The sequence below is a fragment of the Drosophila persimilis genome, unplaced genomic scaffold (genome assembly GCF_003286085.1).
Source record: "Drosophila persimilis strain 14011-0111.01,24,50 unplaced genomic scaffold, DperRS2 tig00000000-arrow-pilon, whole genome shotgun sequence".
In the NCBI taxonomy this organism is placed as follows: Eukaryota; Metazoa; Arthropoda; class Insecta; order Diptera; family Drosophilidae; genus Drosophila; species Drosophila persimilis.
Genome location: NW_020825288.1, coordinates 26,043,726 through 26,065,466, shown reverse-complemented (window position 1 = coordinate 26,065,466; position 21,741 = coordinate 26,043,726). Strand labels below are relative to the sequence as shown.

Here is a 21,741-nt window from a genome sequence, read left to right as displayed (position 1 = left end):
TTCTTAGTAAAATAATATACAATATATATACATAATCAAATACAATAGAAACCATAAACGACCAGGAATGTGCCCGTTCCCAGATAGCTTCACAACCACGGACATCCTGAATAGAAACAGATCAAATCTGGTTTTCACTGATCTCTAAAGAATAATATTATATTTGAGAGGATACAATTATAAGTAACTTGTACTTGCACTCTATGGGACAAATATTCCAGCTATTTCCATACTGAGCCATACGACCTTATTCGGCTGCTATATCTTCTCACTAGGAAGAATCTATTTGATATTATCATTTTCTATGATTGAGGGATTTTAGAGATTAAAATTGAGATTTGATTTTAGAGGGCGGTAAAGGGCATGTCAAAAATTGTCTCCCTGGGATATCACAGGAGTCTTTAAAGCTCGTTTTGCTCTACTTCTTATAGGTTCCGAACGACGATTATTTATGTAAGAAAGAGTGGGCCAGCCGGCCTATTGAGGGGGCAGCGGGGATAAGCAACAGCAGCATAGGAACAGCTGATGAGCAGCAACAGCAGTAGTAACAGCAGCAGATCAACAGCTGACAGAGAAGAAGAAAGAGTCGTAAGGAGAGAATCGCAGAATACTACTCTCTCGCTCGCGTCTAAGCTTGCTGCATAGGGCCCGGCAATTTGGCCCGTCAACCCTTGCATTTTTAGTCTTGAGCTAATCGTCGCAGCTATATTACATATGCAAATAAATTGTGAATTATATACAACCTCTCGAATTTCATTAAATTCAAAATTTCAACAGTTATTAAAAACGCTTAATAGCTTAACAATATCAATAAACTATTTCTAAATAATATCGTACATATATGCTTTATGGAATCGGAAACTCTTTTTTCTGGCTGCTATATATGTACATCTACACGAATTGAATCTGATTCCTGATTTATCAGGAATGCCAGTCGCATTGTTCAATCTGGTCCCCTTAAGAATCCTTTGTTTGTTCCCGTGATTTTGTTATTCCTTGAGAGTGTACGTGGTAGCAATTTCAACTGTTTCCACCCATTATCGAACTGTCAGCCATCTGATATTTTCCCCACACCCAGTCGAACTGATAAGTTCGTCCATGCTTTGGAGACCACAAATTGCTGGAAGTGCTCAGTAATCAAAGCGTTCCCGGAGCGGTAACGTGTGTTCGAAGAAGCATAGAGCGCAGAACCCAAAAAACCCACACCAGAGATAAGATTTTAATTAAAGCCAAATAAATAAACACGAACAAGATGTTTATCGGTTCAATTGCTGCTTGTCCAGAAACGAATTAAATATGTTAAAGACATTTTACCCCTGTTGCGTTTTGCTAATCGCCATCGCCGTCCACACTCTGGAAGCTAAAACTGTCCTCGTGGAGGAACTTACAAAATGGACATTGAGGAACGCGACCTCTTGTAAGTACCTCTTTGTAGTCTAATGAGTGCGAGTACGCGAAATTGATGAAAGTATCACCTGCCGCTGTGATGTGATTGAATCATCATGGACGGCGCGAGTAGTGCACGGGCCGTGGCCTCCCCAGGAGTGTTTGCACTTGTGATAAGATTAAAATGCCATCGTCTACGTTGAGTCTCTGGTAGAACCTGCGCTAATTAATTGTTTATAAATATTTCTTACGGCTGGCTGTGTGATTTTGATGCAATTTGAGATGCGACAATTCTTCGCCTTCGCTTCGATCTAAATAACCGCTCTATTTTCAGCACTGAAGATCGACGTGGCCCGGGTGCCGAGTGGTGTGTATACGGCGCTGAAGGAAACATACGGGGACCTGCTGGAAAAGGAAAACAATGTGGCGCTCAGCTGGATAGCCAACCAAACTTGGATTTACAGCACCACCTTCGACAGTAAGTAACTGATTTCTTCTTCATTAGCCGACTCTGACCGATCGATATATAGGCGTCGAATTGGGCAGCGACAGTTTGGTGAATCTCACGCTCCACGGAGTCGACACCGTGTCCAAGTTGTGGCTGAACGGTGAGCTGATCGGTGAAACGGACAACATGTTCATCCGTTACTCGTTCGCCATCGGGCACTTGCTGCTGCCCAGTCCCAGCCAGAATACCCTGGAAATCGAGCTGCTTTCGCCCCTTCAGGAGGCCCGCATTCGATTCCAAAAACTGGAAGAATCGGGCACTGCCAGTGCTCCCCCCAGCTGTCCAGTGGCGCTGGGCTATGTCGAGTGCCATCGAAACATGCTCCGCAAAATGCAAATGAGCTTCGGCGGCGAGTGGAACCCAGTAGCCCTGTCGTCTGGAATATGGAAGCCAGTGACCATCGAGTACTACACGGTGGGAATCCTGCGCGACGTCGATGTGGCCATCAACCGCAATGACACACACTGGACGATGGATTGTCGGGCCTTTGTCAGCTCACCTGCGCTGCAGAACTTCAACGCTAAGCTCGTGGTGTATGCCAGGTATTCAGAGCTTAATAAAAATATTATATCGGAAAATTAAATATCCATGACAATGACCTTTTAGTGAGCTCTTGGACGAACCACTTGTAATGGATCAGCAAGAGGTAAACTACGCCTCCCCCGTTCTCGAGTTCAAAATACACATTCCCCTGGTACGTTACACGCAAGCCTATTCATTCACGAGATAAAGAGTCGTTCGGTATATCCCGGTTCTTCTTCCCATTCTCCCCAGGACCGCGTCACCCTGTGGTGGCCAAATGGCTATGGCAAGCAACGTCTCTACCCCGTGCTGTTTTCACTGAAGTGCTTCTCCAGCGAAGTCCCCAACCTGAGCTCGCGCACCGAGTCCCAGAAACTATTGAAGATTGGATTTCGCACCATTGAGCTGGTGGAGGACGTGGACAGTGAGTAGGACTACTTTTCCTCACTCTATGGTCATAACCATATCATCCCTTCTCCTCGCCTTTGTGTAGGGATTGGTAGAACCTTCTTTTTTCGTGTGAACGGCCATCCGATTTTCATGAAGGGTGCCAATTATGTACCGGCCAATACATTGCCAGAACTATCAGCAGAGGCGGATACGGGTGAGTAAGTGCTTATCATTGCACAGATGCAGAAGATGGCTAATCATAAAATGCACTTTACAGTGCAGCACTTGCTGAAATCGGCCCACGATGTCCACATGAACATGATCCGAGTCTGGGGGGGCGGTCTCTACGAGTCGGAAACATTCTACAACTTGGCAGACTACTACGGCCTCCTGGTATGGCAGGACATGACATTTTCCAAGGCAGCCTACCCCCTAACCGATGATTTTGTGGCTTCTGTCTGCCTGGAAACAATGCAAAATGCGCAGAGGCTCTCGTACCACCCCAGTCTCGCGATGATTGTGACTAACAACGAGATTGAGCTCTTCCTGGTGAAGAATCGCTCGGAGTTCGGTGAAAATGCGACGCGCCTTGAGAAGGACTATCAGGCCCTATTCATGGGCACTCTCAAGCACGAGCTGAATATAATTTCACGCAACGATTTCAATCCGCGCCCTGGCCCTTTAATCTCCACGCCCTCGCTGGGTATTGAAGAGTCTGGCAAGGAGCTGGCCATAGATCCTCAAACTCCTAATTTCGGCGATAGTAAGCCAACTCTGTTCCAAGCTTTGATATTATTTATCACAAATTTGTTTGTTCCAAGTCCACTTTTGGGGAGACGAAAAGGACGGCTTTGACCCGGAAATCTACCCACACGGTCGGTTCGTATCCGAGTTCGGATATGCCAGTCTGCCCACGCTCTCCACCTGGCAGCGAGCGCTGGGCAATGGCTCAGATGAGTCCAACGAAAGCATAGCTGCGCTCATTCGAAGTCACCACCACGATCCCAAGGGATTCATACCGATACTTAAGCTGATTGCCCTCCAACTGCCTTTTATGCTCCACAACTGGGATGAGAATATTCAGGAATTCATATACTTCAGCCAGGTCTCCCAGGCAATGACCGCCAAGACGGCAGTCGACCTCTTCCGCACCCTGCGCATTGAGAACCAGACAATGGGTGCACTAATGTGGCAGTTAAATGACGTGTGGGTGGCACCCACCTGGTCTTGCATCGACTTCTATGGAAACTTTAAGATAGTCTACTACTGGGCCAAGGACTTTTTGGCTCCCACGAGGGTGATTGCCCTGTACGATAAGAATACGGATAGCCTCAACGTGACGCTCACAAGGGAGGACTACATGGAGCATGCTGACACGCGCTTGTACCACGTCAAAATCAACACCTATCTCTGGACAGACTTCATTGCTAAAAAGACTATAGCCCGTGCCTTCGCTCTGGTGAGTGTAACCGTAACCAGCAACTGGCTCCAGCAGTAGACCTATCGAATATATCCGCAGGGTTCAAATGAGCTGGAAGCGCGCCCAATACCTCTGGACACTTTTCTGTACGAAAACCACTCGAAGGAAGAAATCTTTCTGGAGATCGTCTTGGAAGATAACAACGGTGTGACAATGGCACGAAATTACTTCTACCCGGTGCCTATAAAGAACGTTAAGGGCATCAAAGATCCGGAATTAGCGGTGGGTGCGAATGCCATATTCCTATCGTATTGCTATCATGTCTTCACTTACCCCTGACAGCTGGAAGTGGTGGGTCCTGACTGCAGCACGGCCAAGCAACCGTATGCCAACAGTTTCAGCCTACGCATCACAGTGAAGTATCCAGCTCTGCTTGTGTACTTGGAAGTCTCCCATCCAGACTATTTTAAGGAGAGACACCAGTTCTCGACAAATGGCTTTACGCAGACAGAGCCCAGAAAAACAGTGCACCTGGAGTTTGAAAACTCTTCGGAGTGCCTGAGGCTGACAACCGAGCACATTAAAGTGCAAACGATGAATCAATATTTAATCTGAGTAAAACTCTCACCATAAATTATAAATCTAACAAAATATAAGAAGTGGGTGGATTCCAGTCTTTACCTTCATTCTTTTTATATTAATTATCAATGTCATTGGAAAGCCCGATACTGCCTGTCTTCATTGAAAGTTCTGGGCGAAATTTCGTTGAGCTAGCTCAATATTTTCATATATTAAAGGGGTTTCCGTATTTTATTTTCAGTCTTTAACAAGAAGCTGAAATGAAACGCCAAAGACGGCAGAATAAACTAATAAAAAAAAAATGTATAAATAAAATGTATATGAGCTCTAAATTGGAAAATAGCGCCAGTGTGATTTCATTTTAGTTTTCAACCCTGTTTGAATTCGAGACTGGGATGGATATTGTCCCGTTTCCTGAGAGTATGGCGGGAATTCTTTGAAGCCCTGCGAGGTGTACCCATCATGCTGGCTTTTACCAATTAACTATGTCTATGTATTTTCGAGCAAGAATTATATATAGTAACTTTTCCGCTTCCCAAACACCGATGTTTGGATCTATCGATGATTTCCCACCTCTACTGTTTTTGATTTTCAAATGAAACTCTGGCGCACTTGATGTTTTCCAAATTCCAATCGATTTTAGTATCGTTTGTTCTGCAGTTTTAATACGAAGTGCAGCAATCTGTCGAAAACTTGTTATACTCGATAAGAAGTATCCTCACAGAGAGAGATATAGAGCGGAAGCGGCATACATACATACTTAGAGGGAAAAAACTAAGTTTTTGGATTAAATTTACTCGTCGGAATAGCGCGTGAAGTTTTATAAAAGGATATGCACGAAACTTTTCTCCCTTTTTCGGCAAACTAACTTACATCAAGTATCCATGGGTTTTCCTCTTGTCTTTCAGTATCCTCTATCATTGTAGGGCATCCAATCGATTTGCTAAACGTCGCAGGGCTATCACGTTTCTGCGAAAAGGGAAAGGATAAGGGGACATGTTGGGGACCATCATAAAAACCAAGCAATGCTTCAAAGCCCCACAATTGTTACAACCAATTTCCGGGAGGAAAGGAACAGGAATTTTTCGAGAGTGTTTTCGTTTTCTTTCATCAGGCTCTATGGGAGCTTCTTCGTACGTTGACAGCATGTCAGCATGGATGATACATTCGAGTCGCATATGACTGTAGCTTTTTTTGTGTTTGAATGAGTTTTACTTTGTGCGAATATAAATATTAATAAAAATATAAAATATAACTAGATTTATACAAAAAGGGATAATAAAAATACCTTCATACAAGCAATTCAACCAGAACTGGACAAAAAAAAAACAAATGGAAAACAAATGTTTAGATACGATTGAATTTGATTATGGAGTCCCGATGAAAGTAATGGGGATTGAACTGGGGAAGGCGAAGCTGGTATGCATATATGTATATTTAGACCTCTTTGATTATTGTATTTTGAACCATAGATGTGATTATTATTTTAAAAAACAATCATACTCGCCTATAATATTGTTATTTTCAAAATAAAACGACGATTAGTTCAGCTTATCGCACAAAAATACCGATACTTTTTTTCAAACTAGCACTGTGCTTCGATAATGGTCGTATGAGACTACTAAACTAACAACACTATAACTATACTATACATATAGATGTAGTTCAGCAATGTCAGTTCATACAACGAATATGTTGATGGCTCGCCCCGCTTCATCATTTTTTTGCGCTTTGTTTTGTGTCTGTTTTCTCTTGAGGATCCAGCGTGTTTAAATGTATGGTATGTCACACGTATTTTCAAATTCTGTGTGTATAAGCTTTAGATTGCTATCATTTTTTGACTATTTCATTTTCGCTTTCCGGGCTCACATACCATTAAACTTGGTATTTTTTGAGTATTATGACACTTTTTGAAGAAGCTTGTCCCAGAATATCAGACACTGTTTGTTATTTTGTAAATACACATACATCATAATTCACTTCACAGTCGAAGAATGGGCCCTTAGGGTATTCAAGGTGCGGCGTGCCACTTCATTCATTCTTTGCACTCTCATCAGAAAACGAGATGAGATAAATGATTTATTGTTTGGTGCGCAAGTATGACACTATACAGATTGATAGACCCATTCCATACCAATCTACATATATTTCATTAATGTCTATAATCATTGATGATATTTATGTACATAATTTTCTCAGCGCAAATCACTTTTTTATTTGTAATTATTATACTATGTACATTGTTATACTAGGAAACAAGCCCCCTGTGCAGTCGCTTCGCTCGTGCGCCATCCCTTGCCAAAATAAAAGTTCGGACGACGACGACCTACGTCTATATTTTGTACTAATAAATATATTTAATGATATATGTATAATTAGAAGCTGAGGTATAAAATGGGTAACTGAAAATCGAAGCCCGCTCGATAGAGAACAATCAACAGATTTTTGTTCCCACGAATATCGGTATCTCGTAGTCGAGGCACTATAGTGTTCGTTGCTGTTCTCTTTCGATCTTTCTCTCTCGAGCCGGACGAAGAACAGCTGATGTGTGCAGAAGAGCATGACACTGAAATTAATTTCATTATCGATATGTGTTCTCGCGCTCCCACTCTCACTTCCCCATGGAACGACAGACGATCAGTCGGCTGCCAGTCGCCATCGCCATCGCCATTTGCCGTTAGAGTGCGATTGGAAAAGCAACTTCGCGCTTTGTGGATTCGGTTTGCCGTTGGTTCGTGTGCGCTCCGAGAGGGTGGCTACATACATATAGGTTTCTGATACAATTTATTGGAGAGGCGAAGCTACTTTAGTATACTTTAAAATAGCCCCAAGTAAATTAGGCCGAATACTAACTGCCTGATGAAGTGTCGGCCTGGGAGTGGACGCCACGACGGAGGCGTTCTGTTGGTTATTGGACTATGGTGTGGATTTCTTTTTTGTGGCATCCATGGCGATTCAGTTGAAGTAATCGAGCTGGGCAGCAAGTGGAGTATAACTAACCAGAATGGATGTGAGTACAGCACAATTCCATCGAAGGAACCTATTCGTAAAAATCGTAAAAATAAGATAGACCGTAAATAATAAATGAAATTATGTGCGATTAGTTGATGGTGATAGTGTCCATAATCAGATGTGCTAGGAGCAGATAGCTTCAGCTGTTTGTTTACAAACCATCAAAAAAGCGCTTATCGAGGCGCCATTTCGGCTTGTGAACGAGACGGCGGTTATTGTTCCGGTCCTCAATCAATATATATCTTTACAGCCCTGTCCATTGCTAACCAAAGCCTGCCCTCCGGCATATACAGTGCCTTTGGAGCCCAGGTTCTAGAGTCCTACAATGACATCAATCTACGCTGGCTGGCCTACGACAACTGGACGTACACAAATAAGTTTCAGTGTAAGCCAAGGTTCCCATACCCTAATAACGTCTCCATAAAATGATAAAAGATTCGCTTTTAAATTTTCACAGTCGACATTCATCACTACCAGCGGGGCCACATTAACCTGACGTTCCACGGGATTGACACCATAGCCGAGATTCGTCTGAACCATCAGCTTTTGGGACGCACGGACAACATGTTTGTGCGCTACTCGTACGACGTCAGCTCCATCCTCCAGCAGGAGAATATCCTGGAGGTAGAGATAGTGTCCCCCGTGTGGACGGCGCTGGCCAAGGCGCAGGCTCTGGACGCCGCGCAGCGCTCTGTTCCGCCTGCCTGTCCCCATGAGCGCTACCACGGAGAGTGCCACATGAATATGCTCCGAAAGATGCAATCAAGTTTTTCCTGGGACTGGGGTCTGGCCGCACCATCGATGGGCCTCTGGAAGAACGTTCAGCTCGAGATCTACGAGGTGGCAGTCATACGCGACATCGACGTAGACATCAGCCGCACCGCCAACGGCTCGCACTGGAATATGCACATCCGCTGCTACTTGGATGCGGTGGGCAGGCAGAACTTCTACGGCACCCTGATACTCTATGCAGTGTAAGCGGCTTTGTTACAACTCTGTTTCAATTTTGCTCGGATCAACTCATTAGAACTTGCTTGCAGCGAGCTATTGGACCATCCGGTTGTAGTTGACACATACAACTCGAAACCCATCAGCTACTTGACACCAATAATTGAGTTCGATCAGTCCGTGCCAACTGTGAGTAGCCCCGTAATTGCGTCGCCCGGCAATAATGCCGGTGACTACATACATATCTGTGTCTATATCTGGGTCAAGTGCAATTGTCGACCCGCAGGAGAAAGTCGCAACCTGGTGGCCCAATGGCTATGGTGACCAAAAGCTTTATCCGCTTCACTTCACGCTCAAGGCCTGGCTGGGGTCTAAGGGACCAGAAGTGCGCTCGAAAACCAAATCGCAGAAGTCGCTCCGCGTAGGCTTCCGCACGCTTGAATTGTTAGAGGTGCCAGCGCCAGACGGACTCGGCAACACCTTTCTCTTCCGGGTCAACGGATTAGAAATATTCATGAAGGGCAGCAACTACATACCATCCCACATCCTGCCTGAAAATCAAACAAATGACCGAAGTGAGTCCATATAGTATCGTATTTACATACCTTAGTAGCCCCTAACAAAATCTTCCAAAGTTGAGCATTTACTGAAGTCTGCTAAGGAGGCGCATATGAACATGCTGCGCGTGTGGGGCGGCGGGGTTTACGAGTCGGACTATTTCTACAACCTCGCCGACAGCCTTGGCCTGCTCATTTGGCAGGATATGATGTTCGCCTGCGCCATGTACCCGGTGGGAGAGGAGTATCTGTCCTCGGTGCGGGAGGAGGTTCGCCAGAATGCCAAGCGCCTATCGCACCATCCCAGCATTGCAATTTTTGTCACCAACAACGAGAACGAAGCCGCACTTGTGAACGACTGGTACCACACATTATACGACGAGGAGCGTTTTAAAGCTGAGTACCGAGAACTCTACGTGGCCAACGTCATCCACGAGCTAAAGCTTGTCTCCCACAAGTCGCGCCCTCAGCCACTGGTTTCCTCGCCGTCGAATGGAAAGGCCAGCGCGATGGACAATTACATTTCAGAAAACCCCCAGGACGACTACTATGGCGACGGTAAAAAATGTCACGCATACGCTATCTACGTAAGAATTCTTTCTTATTCTTTCTTTCTCTATCGACAGTGCACTTTTACGACTACCTGAAGGACGGCTGGGATCCAGGGATCTATCCTACCCCGCGGTTTGCCAGCGAGTATGGCTTCCAGAGCTTTCCCAGCTTCTATTCTTGGCAACGCAGTAAGAATGATGACGACGACCTCGCCGCTTTGATGAATCACCGACAGCATCACCCTCTGGGCAGCTATCCGATCAAAAGCCTGGTGGAGCGTCATCTGCCACTGCCTCTCCCGGAGGCCGAAAACTATGCTGAGGCACTCATCTACTTCAGCCAGATTTCCCAGGCCATGGCCACCAAGGTGGAGACGGAACTGTATCGCAGCCTACGGGACACAGCTCACAACACCATGGGCGCTCTCTACTGGCAGCTGAACGATGTCTGGGTGGCGCCTTCTTGGTCCGGTATTGATTTCTATGGCAATTGGAAGGTTAGCTTGCATCAGCAGTCCAGAGTATCCGTTCCGCAATGATCAAAGGCGCAAACAACCCTTCTTCCAGCTTTTGCATTACTGGGCGCGCGACTTTCTGGCCCCCATCGCTATCGTTGCACAGTACGACAAGACCGAAGATTCGCTCAACATCATCCTGATTTGCGATGAGCCGCAGGTGGACACTGAGGGGCTGACCGTTGTGGCCAACAAATATCTGTGGTCGCAGCTGCTTCCGCGCGATTCCATCAATTGGACGGTCACCCTCCGACCTAACGGCGTACAGTATGACAAGGTCATCCCCATCAAGGATTTGCTTGTTGAGGAGTTCAATACTCGCAATGCCTTCCTGGAACTGCAGCTGCGTCGTCGCCAGGAGGTGCTCTCCCGCACCTACTTCTTCCCCAGCAACATCGCCGCCGCTGTCGGGCTCGAGGATCCCGGCCTAGAGGTGAGTATTCCATGAGCTCTTAGCTAATGAGGATGCCATTGGCTTAACTCTCCTATGCTTCTGCAGTACGATATTGCGTCTAAGACCTGTCTCACCACTGGAAACGTCATCCGGAACAGCCTGAGTATTAGCATCCAGGTGAAGCGGCCCGCGGTCTTCGTATACCTCGAGCTGTTGAAGCCCTACCAGTATTTGTTCTCTGAGAACGGCTACATGCAAACCACGCCCGTGCACGTGGTCTATCTTACCTTCGATGCCACGTCCTGTGTTCGACTACGCAAATCAGAAATCAAGGTTTTGACCGTAAACGACTTCATGCCTTAGATCAAGAGCATATACATACGTAGGTGCCCCTCTTCTTTTACAGGTTTAATATAACACATATAAATAACTTAAACAATGAACAAATCAATAAATAGCATTTAATATACGTGTGTGACCAGCCGGCACACTCGTAGTCGAGCGCTAAGCACCCACAACCCAAACGGGAATCCACTGAAGCGTCCTTGCGCTCCTCCTGCTTCCCCATCACTTATCTGTCGAAGCTGGGCATCTGGACGCGGGGCGGCGTGTAGCCTTCCGGATATGGCACCAATTGGTTGTTCAGCACTCGCGCATTGCGCCACGTCTTCACCTTGTCCTCGGCTGTGTCTGGCACACGGACACCCTCGATGAGCGTCACGGCGGGTCCGTCAACTACGCTGTGGGTACTCTGGCCGATGGGATTGCGGTGGGGACTCGCATTGTAGACTGCCGCTGACACTGGCCTGCGATTGGGCGTGGCTGTAGGCGTGGCCACGCCTGCACTTGCTGTGACGACTACGGAATGCGGCATGTAGCTCACAAATTTGGACTTCTGCGGCAAGGCGTTGTAGTTGTGCTTCGTAATGATATTCTGGGGGCGGTAACTCTGCGGCGACCCACTACTGGCATAGGAGCGCGTGTCCCTGTCCCTGGAAAAGTATTGTGCTGGCTCAGAGGCAGCATACTGCATGTCCTGCGGGAAGCTCACGACCGACCCCTGCGCCTGACGCTGCACTCGGGGCAGGGCCTCCGCCGCGTCGGCAAATAAATACTGCTGCCACTGACGGTCCGCCGCAAACGAAAAGTTTCTGCGAGGACTCTGCTGCGCCTGGACATATACTGGCTGCCAACTTGAATCTGTCCCCAGCTGGCGGCCTCGGCGGGAGTCGCCCTGCACTGCGTGCTGTTCCAGAATCTTGCTCTGTGCCTTGGCTAACTGCAGCTGAATGAGCTTCGCTTGGCGCTGCTCCGCCTCAGTCCTGCGCTGGCGATAGGTCTCCATCTGCTGGGCCAGCTCGCTCTGCTTGATCAGGGCGGGACTATGCTCGAAGGTAAGCTGGCGTCCACTGGCATTGCTCTTCGGCTGTATTACTGGCCGCTTGACGTCCGAGCTGCGCACGAAGAAGGAGCCGGACGCCTCTTCGGCACGAGCCTTGCGACTGTTTTTTCCGACCAGGATCTCCACATCATCGCCCTTACTCGACTTGACGCTGACGACTCGCACTTTGGATGGGTCCAGGTTCCGACCGAAGCGCAACTCCGTCCGGATCAGGGCGGGCTTTCCGGTCACGCTTGTGGTTCCAGCGGCATTTTCGTTGCTGACGTGGGCGTAGGCCATGGAAAGGCACACAGTTAAACAGCCCATCAGAGCCACAGCACTCCATGCTGAAGAGCTTGTCCCCATCATTTTCAGGTCAGTGCTCTGTTATATAGAAATAAATTTTGGAAAATTAGTATTATATAATTGAGTGTGTTTTTTGCCAACTTATTATATCCGGTAGCCGCAAATCAAAAAAGTCTCTTGTATCTTATTAAACGAATAGCTCATATCGATCATATATGTTATGATATATTTTTACATAAGCATATAACAGCTGCGTGGGTCTCGTCAAGTGCATTTACCGACTACATATATATTCTAGATCGAATATGATCGAATAACAAACCCGAGGGCTTTTCCATATTGTTTATACTACTCCTCTGATATGAAATCAACAAGTAATTGAAAAATATCTTAAGTTTATTATTCTGTTTTTCCCCTTTATTTATTTGTATAGTTTCTATTATTTATACCATTGTTAAGTGGAACACCAATTGTATTATATTTGAAATTTCAATTCCTACAGTTCTCACTGGCTTATAGTAAGGCTTACAAGGGCTAAACACTCAAAGACACTCATAATGTTACAATAATGCAATCGAATCTAAGTTTATGACAGTACCCTATTGTACAGACAGTAACTTGTTGGGTAGCTTGTTGGGTCGGTTCCCACCGATCCCTCCGTCCCCGGTACTTGTAAATGTGTTTCCCCGAGCTAATGAGCCGTTCGGCATGCGTGCTCCACTCTGTGGCGAAGTGATCTCCTCCAACACCTGCTCGGATTCCGCTCCCCATTGCCGGCAGTTCAAGTACTCGTAATTTAATTATCGACAAGCGGCGCGATTGCGGCTGCGGCCACAACGGTGGATGCTCGACTGCATCGCTGGCTACGGAGCTACGGAGCTTGTTGCACTCGCGTGTTTGTATTGGGTGCGTTGGGCTCAGAAAGCGAAACATCAATTAAAAACTGCAACTTTCGATTGCAGCTGCGGCATGAGGAAATTATTAAAAGTCGTCAAGTCGCCGGCATCGGGGCTCGGCCAACGACATTTTCGACGTTGACAAGCCCTTGCCCTTCCCTACTACGACGAGAATCGCGAACATAACAAATACTTCGTTGGGCAGGCCTTATAATTAGTTTAAAGATACCTCATGCAAGTATATATACGAGCATAACACTACTACCATAGAGTGAGCATTTAGATAATAGTAAACTTTGATCTTCCTAAATGGGATAAAAGACTATTTCCCATAAATATACCAGATAGATTTGTAACTTTAGACTGCGTATTTGAACACCCTCTGCAAAAGTACACGAACTGGGACTCAACCCCTAAATTGACCGTCGAGTGGCTCGATCTAAACGATCGGGGTGTTTGTGCGACCACTGTGCAACGTTTATCTGCTGATTATCCAATTTTGTGATTGGTGCAGGCCATCAATACGAGTATTACGCATTAAGCCACTAATGAGGGAAAATTTGCCGACAAAATGCGAAGAAGAAACAATTAAGTAAATTGTAAATTGCAATTTCAATATAAACGCGCGCAACAAAGTTCACGGCACGACAACGACTCTGATTGGGATTGGAATTGGGATTGGCGGAGGCTGAAGCTCTGGGTGGCTAAGTATGGGGCTGTGCGCCGGCCCAAAACGCTCCGCACGGAGCGACTTTCACTTTCAACTCGATGCGGCCGACTGCGCCGAATCGCGGCTGCTCCCCAGTGAACCCGCTCCGGCAGCGGGGACCCGAAGTCTAGTCTTTGCTTTTGCTTTTTGCTTTTCCATTCGCTTTTGTTGTTGTTACGTTACGAAGTCGGACTGTAACAGCAACAAAATAAAAAAAAAATAAAAAAACTAGTTTTGCTTTTTGCACTGATGCAGCAGCAGCGTAGCAGCAACAACATGAGTCAATGTTTGCCATTGAGCGCTTGGTCTCTTTTCCGCTCCTCTTTCTTGGGGCCTTTCGCGTTGGTCAGCGTTTTTAGGCCGCTGGCCGGCAACTGCACTGACGTAGGCATCGTCATCGCAGTCGGCATCGCTGCGCACGCTTCAATGTCACGACTGTTTTGTTCGCTTTTTCGGCAGCTCTTGCTCATCGGCTCCCTCGGTCTCTCGGCTCATCGGCAGTTACGTCACTCGGTGGGTTGGTGGGAGGCGATTAATGGGACGATGGCAGTTGACCATTTTGAGATCGAGTGTTGAAATGCAGGCTGCAATTATAATCCGATCTTCCGTGATTTGATTCGTTATCCAAAGAGTTCGCCCCACGCGTGCTTCGGTCACCTTTCTTTCCCGCCATGCCTATTGCATACAAACAGCGGAGTGACAGGCGCCGCACACCTAATAAGAGGGCGAATTTCTCGTCCGATGTGGCAACATTCACTCGAAATCTCTTTGTAAATAGCGACTTTTCCCTCCGCACTTCCGCAGCCATTTTGTGGCAGCGAGGGTAGAATCTGTGGCCCCAGAAGGGCAACTCTCACTTATCTGGCGGCAGCAGGCGGATCCCTTCCATTAACTTCTTCGGCCTCTTGTAAGATTGTCAATCAACTTCAACAACGCGTCGCAGCGTCGAGGAGTGGGATCTGACAACAAAGGCTGTATTGAAATTACTGTTACGCCCTCAAATTGCTCTCTACCTCCACCCCCCGCTCCAGAGCAGTGCATTGAATGCATTCAAATCAGGGGTATTGAAGTGGGTCTCGGTAGGTGCTGTCATTGGTAGTCGGGCCGATTCCGATTCCGATTCCGAAACCGTGGCCGAGCAGCAATTGAACGGTCGCTGGCTCCGACGCTTATTGTTATCAACGATTGCTGTAATTTCTGCTGCTGCTGTCTCTGCTGCTGCTGCTACTGCTGTCATGTGCGAAATGCAAATGTGGCGAAGCTAATGCGGTTTGGTGCTGCTGCTGCTGCTGTCGACACTGTATTAATTTCACTTTTACTTTTCGTGATTAACATTTCCCACCCAAAAGTGAGAAACTTTACATGATTTTTTCCTGCTGTTTGCCTCTCCCCACCCTCCTTCTCCCCATTCACATGCACATTCGTACTTTCCGAGCCCCCTCCCCCCGCCACCCCGCCGGTGGCCGTTGCTGCAATGAAATGTGAAATTTCATAGATCGTAAAGTTTAGAGATGCTGTGCTCTTGCTCTTGGCCTCTGCCTATCCGGATTATGGTTTTTGCCAGCATCTTTTTGTTTCTTGTTTTTGTTTTTAATTACATATGCGGTTACTCAGCACAGCACTGTGACTTATGATGATGCCCTCTGCTGCTTAGGATAGGTCCGAGCTCTCCCCCCGGTGCCATGTGCCGGGTGTCGCAATTGAAAGTGAAACTCTTCTTACTTTCGGTACGCAGTGCGAAGTGCGAAGTGCGGCATCTATCTGTCTGCGGCAGATTTGTAGGTTTGACGTCACTCGACGTCACCCAGCACAAAGCCGTGCCGCCGCTCTTGTTTTCTCTTCATCTTCATGTTCATCTTAGTCTAGGCCCACGCACGGTCCAAAGAGTGGATGGATGGAGAATGGAGAGCACTCGACGGCACTCGCTCGGCACGGCACCCAAAGTTTCGAAGAGAGTTCCATCAAAATTCAAAGGGGGAATTGAGGTAGGTCGGCTTGCATCCGAAATAGCGAGGCAACAACTACTGTTGGCGTCTACTTGCTTATCTATTCAAAAATAAAGCCGCTAGAACTCATTCATAAATGGATTCCTACAGCAAACCTAGCAAAGACTAGGGTCCGCAGATAGGCGCCCGAGTGATCCGCAGATTCCCATCAGAAAATGTTACGCATACGACGCTTTGGCCGGTAAACTTACATTTGTGTCTTGTCGCTTCGGATCGGGGATATTCCAATATACTAGTGTTCACCTCTAAGCGTGGGCTCCTAGACGCCACTGCTGCTACTCGTTTCCTGGGATACGACGACGACGGCTCTGCTGAAGTGTGCGACAGATCACGGCGCGAACCGAAATACAACTGACGGCACATGAAAAACTTTTGCTTGCAAGTAAAAAAGCAGCGAGCTGGAAAACGACAGAAAAGTAAAAATTATTATGTATACACATGTATGTTTGGAGGCCGACAGCGACGCTGGCGAGGCAGCAGCCGCAGTAACAGCTAAGGCTGAACCACTGATGCCAACGCCACCACCACCAACAGACTTGCCAGCACTCACACTCACAATCAGCTGGAGCTGGCCAAGAGACTGGGCCGAGACGAGGCGAGACGAAGACAGGCTATCTCTCTAGCCAAAGCAAAATTGCTGTCGAGCCCAGAAACAGAGGCGGAGAGAGAAGGCGGAGAGGCGGAGAAACATTGGCTGAGACTGCAAACAAAGCCGGAGCATGCCAAAATAAAAGCCGCAGTCGAAGTGAGCGACCAATTGCGCAATTGCCACAAACCCAACAACGACATGGCCCACAGCAGAGCTCCAGATCCAGCTCCAGCTCCAATGCTCCAAAGTTGATGGTGAGGTTGGTGCGTGTATTTCTCTGGCTTCGCTTTTTGGCAATTCGAAAAGAGGATGAACACATCCTGTCACTCAATCACGACATGTTCCCGGCAGTGAGCTGCGATCTACAATTGCTTGTAATCTGCACTTGCTCCGATCTCATGGTCCATCCGCCGCCTAAGAACATCTGTATTCCCAACCGGCCATTTGTGTCTTCTTAGCTGATTATCATCATCATTGTATCCATCATGATTATATCCAATTAGAATATGCAACAAAACAATCCCTATTTAGAAGCTTGCTTGTACTCCTGGGCCATTCGCCGAGATCTTACAGCAGCAACAGAAACAATTTCTTGTAAAAAGAATCGAGACAAAGTAAACACGAATTAATATTCAAAGGTAATATTATTGTAGAAAGAAATTAAAAATTTCCGTGGAACCAAATACAATATCATATGGCTGCTAGGGAAACGCCCCAGAACTAATATTAATTTGCTTTGGTTTCTTACGTTGGGTGATTTTTGAAAGGAAACAAATACATTATAAATAAAGTTAAAGATATCATCAAACTAGCATTGCACAAAATATGGGGGGCAATTTTCACAGTCCAATTTGTCCATGGTCAATTTTTTAGGGTAATATGAAGACGAGACATATGTATTAATATTTCCGAATTAATCTTTACGCAATTTTTATTAGACTGATCTGCAATGAATTATAAATACGCCTCTTAGTTAAACATAAACTAACATGAAAAAGAACATGTTTTCATGGTCTATTCGGTATGTCGTAAGGAGTCAAAACCCTCCCTACGGATTTGCCATAACAATTTAGGGGGTCGAAAGTCTGCGTCTGCGTCTACGCCTGGGCCAGCCCTAGGTCGCCTCCATTCGGAGCATAGTCAGGCAGAAGATGCCTCAGATGAGTGCGCCGATGCCGGCCAGTAAAATAATTGCCATGTGCGCGCTCGTTAACGAAAGTGCCCAGAAATAGGTGTGTTGGACATACTCGTATACTGTATATTTTACACTCCCGTGCAGAGAAGAATGCTGGGTGCACGTGTGTGTGCCATGCCTGAGATACAAATCTGAGGCAGTCGCATCATCGCTCACACAAAACCGAAGTAAGGCTCGAGTTTTATTGGCAATTTTCGCAATTTTCATAGCACTCTGTTCGTCAGCGCTGGTTGTGTTGGGGCTCGGAATAAAAAGCTTTTTAATTAACAGAAATTTCACTTTTTCACTTAACGTGTAATACTCGTAGAATGAGGCATGGATCATGATGAAAAATGGTAGACAGCAAGAGAAAGACCACATTAGATGGGATGGAAATCCAAGCGGCTGCCAGAGGCCAACTTGTCATTAGGGAGATTAGAGCGCTTGGAGCCCTGCTCTGATGATTGTGCGGCCATTTGTTTGTCCAGCTCCACTTCCACGACCTGGCCCTGGTCCTGCTGGTGCGAGTCGCGCACAAAGTACACTCCATTGACTCCGAAGCGGATGCAGTTGAAGCGATACTCGAAGAACTGGCTGACCAGCACCTTGAACACCACCGAGATGCAGACCTGCACATTGCCCTCGCCGTAGGCCCGTATGTCGTAGAGCCGTAGGCAGCTGAACAGCGGCAGCGGCAGCAGCAGCGGGATGCAGTAGTCCGGAGGATTGCGGGCCGAGAAGCCAAAGTTGGCCACAGACCGCTGGTTCACTTCGATGCTCAGGCGGAGGCCCAGCTCTTCCCGGCTGTACTCGATGGCCGTACACACGCGCTGGTTGAAGGACTCCCCGAACCCGAAGACCAGGCCCAGGCAGCACCGGCAGGTGAACTCCGCGCAGGAGCAGGGCTGCCAGAGCTGCGGCAGCTCCACAAGGTTTCCGCTTACCTGCCCCGCCTGGCGCTTGTCGCCCCGCAGGAAGGACATGTATCGCAGCGGCTCCAGCTGCTGACCATTGAAGGGGTTGTAGAGCAAGAAGCGTTGCCGGTGCTCCACTGGGACCGGTAGCTCCGTAGGGGCCGGCAACAGCCTCGGTACGGACATCGGCATCGGGTAGTAGAACTGAGCCTTAGTCCCGTGCACGGCCAGAGCTACCACGGCTGCCAGAAGGTAAACCATTCCAAGGAAATCTCGCAGGTGTAAATTCATGTCGTCCGGCTGTTTCTAGGCTGTGCTCCACTTAACGGCGGGTTTGTCCAGTGGGAATGTTTTTGTGATGGGTTTTTCTGGGCGCGTGCTCCACGGCACAATTGTCCAAACAGAATGACTCTTTTGTTTGCCCCCAGTAGAGCACTATTCCAGTGTTCTGGCTGTTTTCGCCCGCCCGTTAAATGGCTCGGAAAATATTTATTGAGTTGCATTAGCTAGCTTCTCTACAACACTGCGACATGGCCCAAATCGAAAATAGCCGGAAAATGTGTCAATGCCAGATCACGTCGATCGATAGTGTTGTCTCGCAGGCCCATTAATGAACTCTGAGCACTTTTTCCCGCTGATAAGCCAGGGCACAATTTGCATTTTAACGATCTTAAGGCGTTACGTGGAGCGCACAAGATTGTAACAGAAAATTGCACACTTGACACTCTAAAGTGTGTCAAAATTACAGCACAGCTCAATTTGCGCAAACCTGCGGCAACATCAGCCGTCAGCCGTCAACCATCAGCCATCAGCCATCTGCCTTAAGCTGCAGTTACATCCAGAGCCACTGCCAGAGGCAGAGCCAGAGACACAGCAGCAGTTATCATTGGGCCAAACGTAACGTAACGAACTCGGCTCAAACAAAGAAAGACAATTTGTTTGCGTTATTGCAAGTTCGGCAGGCGGGGGGCAGGCAAACGCCCTGAAAAGGTTTACAAGTCATATTCCGCCTTTCCACATGCCGCCATCCATCAAAGGTGTTGGTCCATGGTCCCATGGCAAACGGCAAACGGCAATCAAAGAGGGCAATGGAAGGTAAAGTGTGAGTTGGTTTTCCCAATGATTTGTGGATTTCTGTTTAAGATTTCATATAGGAAACTTCGTATTTTATTGCAGCTGGTGTTGGTGTGGCATACGTTCGAAGGTGAAAGACACATGTGGTTGGAAAAATGTTAAATATACAGGCATAATCGTAATATTTTCCGACTAACGCAATAATGCGGGCAATCGAGGCTTCCATCATGGTCGAAACATGCGGCAACGACTCTTTAGGAGAACCGATTAGAGAATATTTTCTGTCACCATGAAGGTTCATTTTCATTGACACTCGGATTACATATTTTTAATGATTTGATTTCAATTTTCAAAAATTATTTAACTATTTGTTTTTTTTTGTCAAAATAATGCTTGTGTAGATAGACACTTTGTTATTAGATCCACTAGAGACTATATACATACATACCTTCCTTCCGCATTATAGATCGAATCATTCATTGCATGAACCGTTTAGGGTCTTATTCTCGGATTATACTTCCTACTAGGCTTGATTGGTACATATATAAGGGAATATTTCATGCACTTTTTATTATATTAGGGAGTATTATAAAACGGGATAAAGTATGATAGTACCAGTTTGTTCCGGCAATGCTAATATTGTATTGTCTGCTTACAAATTTAACAAACAGCCAACATTACAGGAGGAAATCAAAAGATTTCATAATGGTACATATAATCAATTTCATCAATCTATTAAATTAAATTTTTAAAGGTAAATCCATACAGAAATGTATACACTTCCATACACAGAACTTTGTTTTTATAAAAACACTCAAATAAATGTAAATATGTATTACATTTTGGCGATGGTTCGAGATATATTTTGTATATATATATATCTAATCAAATAAGCTTGGAAAGCAGAATTTTAATTGAATGAAATAGGGTATAAAGATGTCCATACTCGTAGCGGATACCTGTTGAGCAGCGTTTTAGTGCTTTGACTTGATTTTTGAAGCCTCATTTAAGAAAAAAAAAAATGCAATAAAAAGGTAAGTAATGAAGTAATTAAAATTAGCATATCTTGTAGGAAATTGATTTATCAATCGGATAAAATTATGTGTTCAGGTATGGAAGTCCTAGCTATTAATATCAAATCGAATATCAAAATCGAGGAATACGATTTCCTTGCTTTGCAGTAGCGCAGTTCAGGTGAAAGATATTCGGGGTTTTTAAATTCTCAGGAAAGATAGCATCCATGCTATCTACAAGAAGAATTTACAGCCTTTAATATTTTCCACCATTTACCTCAAGTAGTTGAACTATTTAAATAAAGGGGGCTTAAGTGGGCTATGTTCGTTTTTGTTATCAGTATATATTTCGGTATATTTCTGAGGGTCAGACCGTATATTTTAACGATAAGTCCGCGGTCACACTGGTAATAATGTTTAACTTCTGTTAATTTTTTGTTGACCTTCTTTGTTTAAACCTTGCTGTAGTCAAAATACAATAAATGGGAGTAATTAAAAATAACCAATCTTGTAGAAAATGTATTCATCAATGGCCTAAAATTATATGGGAAGAGCTAAAGGTTTTAGTTAGTCAGCATTATTCAACGGAATATCAAAATTGAGCAATAGTAACGATTTTTCTCTTACGTCCCATTAGGTTTTTTTATTTGACCTTCTTCGCCAAAGCCTTTTTTAGACTAAATTCAACAAAAACAAGAGTTTAAAATAAGCCAGTCAAGTAAAAAATTGATTCATTAATCGGTTAAAATTATGTGGGCATGGCTAAATGTTCAATATACCTAGTAATATTCCACGGAATATCAAAAACAAGGAATATGCATAATATAAGTTGAGTTCGTCAGTATATTTAGGGTTTATTTTTAAAATGATACTGTATATTTCGGTATAATTCTGATG

At 45.9% G+C, this 21,741-nt stretch overlaps 4 protein-coding genes across 4 annotated transcripts; 2 read left to right on the top strand and 2 right to left on the bottom strand.

The window, feature by feature from the left end:
• Positions 1–1,155: 1,155 nt before the first annotated feature.
• Positions 1,156–4,912, top strand: LOC6594683 (beta-mannosidase). Its single transcript, XM_026995461.1, has 10 exons — positions 1,156–1,417; positions 1,721–1,864; positions 1,917–2,436; positions 2,501–2,588; positions 2,669–2,840; positions 2,910–3,020; positions 3,084–3,569; positions 3,628–4,265; positions 4,326–4,508; positions 4,569–4,912. The coding sequence occupies exons 1-10, from the start codon at positions 1,297–1,299 to the stop codon at positions 4,839–4,841; spliced, it is 2,736 nt and encodes a 911-aa protein (XP_026851262.1). The 5' UTR covers positions 1,156–1,296; the 3' UTR covers positions 4,842–4,912.
• A 2,568-nt stretch (positions 4,913–7,480) lies between these two features.
• On the top strand, positions 7,481–11,145 carry LOC6594682 (beta-mannosidase). The gene is made up of 9 exons (XM_026994637.1): positions 7,481–7,815; positions 8,068–8,202; positions 8,275–8,791; positions 8,858–8,954; positions 9,052–9,340; positions 9,401–9,880; positions 9,949–10,370; positions 10,441–10,821; positions 10,888–11,145. Exons 1-9 carry the CDS (start codon positions 7,665–7,667, stop codon positions 11,143–11,145), a joined length of 2,730 nt encoding a protein of 909 aa, XP_026850438.1. The 5' UTR covers positions 7,481–7,664.
• Positions 11,146–11,353: 208 nt separating this feature from the next.
• LOC6594681 lies at positions 11,354–16,420 on the bottom strand. The gene is made up of 2 exons (XM_002019280.2): positions 16,272–16,420; positions 11,354–12,547 (listed from the first exon to the last, which is right to left on the bottom strand). Exon 2 carries the CDS (start codon positions 12,530–12,532, stop codon positions 11,354–11,356), a length of 1,179 nt encoding a protein of 392 aa, XP_002019316.2. The 5' UTR covers positions 12,533–12,547; positions 16,272–16,420.
• Positions 16,421–18,106: 1,686 nt separating this feature from the next.
• Positions 18,107–19,195, bottom strand: LOC6594680. The gene has a single exon (XM_002019279.2). It carries the CDS (start codon positions 19,046–19,048, stop codon positions 18,224–18,226), a length of 825 nt encoding a protein of 274 aa, XP_002019315.2. The 5' UTR covers positions 19,049–19,195; the 3' UTR covers positions 18,107–18,223.
• Positions 19,196–21,741: the final 2,546 nt, after the last annotated feature.

Coding starts and splice junctions, on each gene's coding strand:
- LOC6594681 (XM_002019280.2), bottom strand. CDS start 12,532: ATGATGGGGACAAGCTCTTCAGCATGGAGTGCTGTGGCTCTGATGGGC.
- LOC6594683 (XM_026995461.1), top strand. CDS start 1,297: ATGTTAAAGACATTTTACCCCTGTTGCGTTTTGCTAATCGCCATCGCC. Junction 1,865..1,916: donor TTACAGCACCACCTTCGACA/GTAAGTAACTGA, acceptor ATCGATATATAG/GCGTCGAATTGGGCAGCGAC. Junction 2,841..2,909: donor GCTGGTGGAGGACGTGGACA/GTGAGTAGGACT, acceptor GCCTTTGTGTAG/GGATTGGTAGAACCTTCTTT.
- LOC6594680 (XM_002019279.2), bottom strand. CDS start 19,048: ATGAATTTACACCTGCGAGATTTCCTTGGAATGGTTTACCTTCTGGCA.
- LOC6594682 (XM_026994637.1), top strand. CDS start 7,665: ATGAAGTGTCGGCCTGGGAGTGGACGCCACGACGGAGGCGTTCTGTTG. Junction 7,816..8,067: donor TATAACTAACCAGAATGGAT/GTGAGTACAGCA, acceptor ATATCTTTACAG/CCCTGTCCATTGCTAACCAA. Junction 10,822..10,887: donor TCGAGGATCCCGGCCTAGAG/GTGAGTATTCCA, acceptor ATGCTTCTGCAG/TACGATATTGCGTCTAAGAC.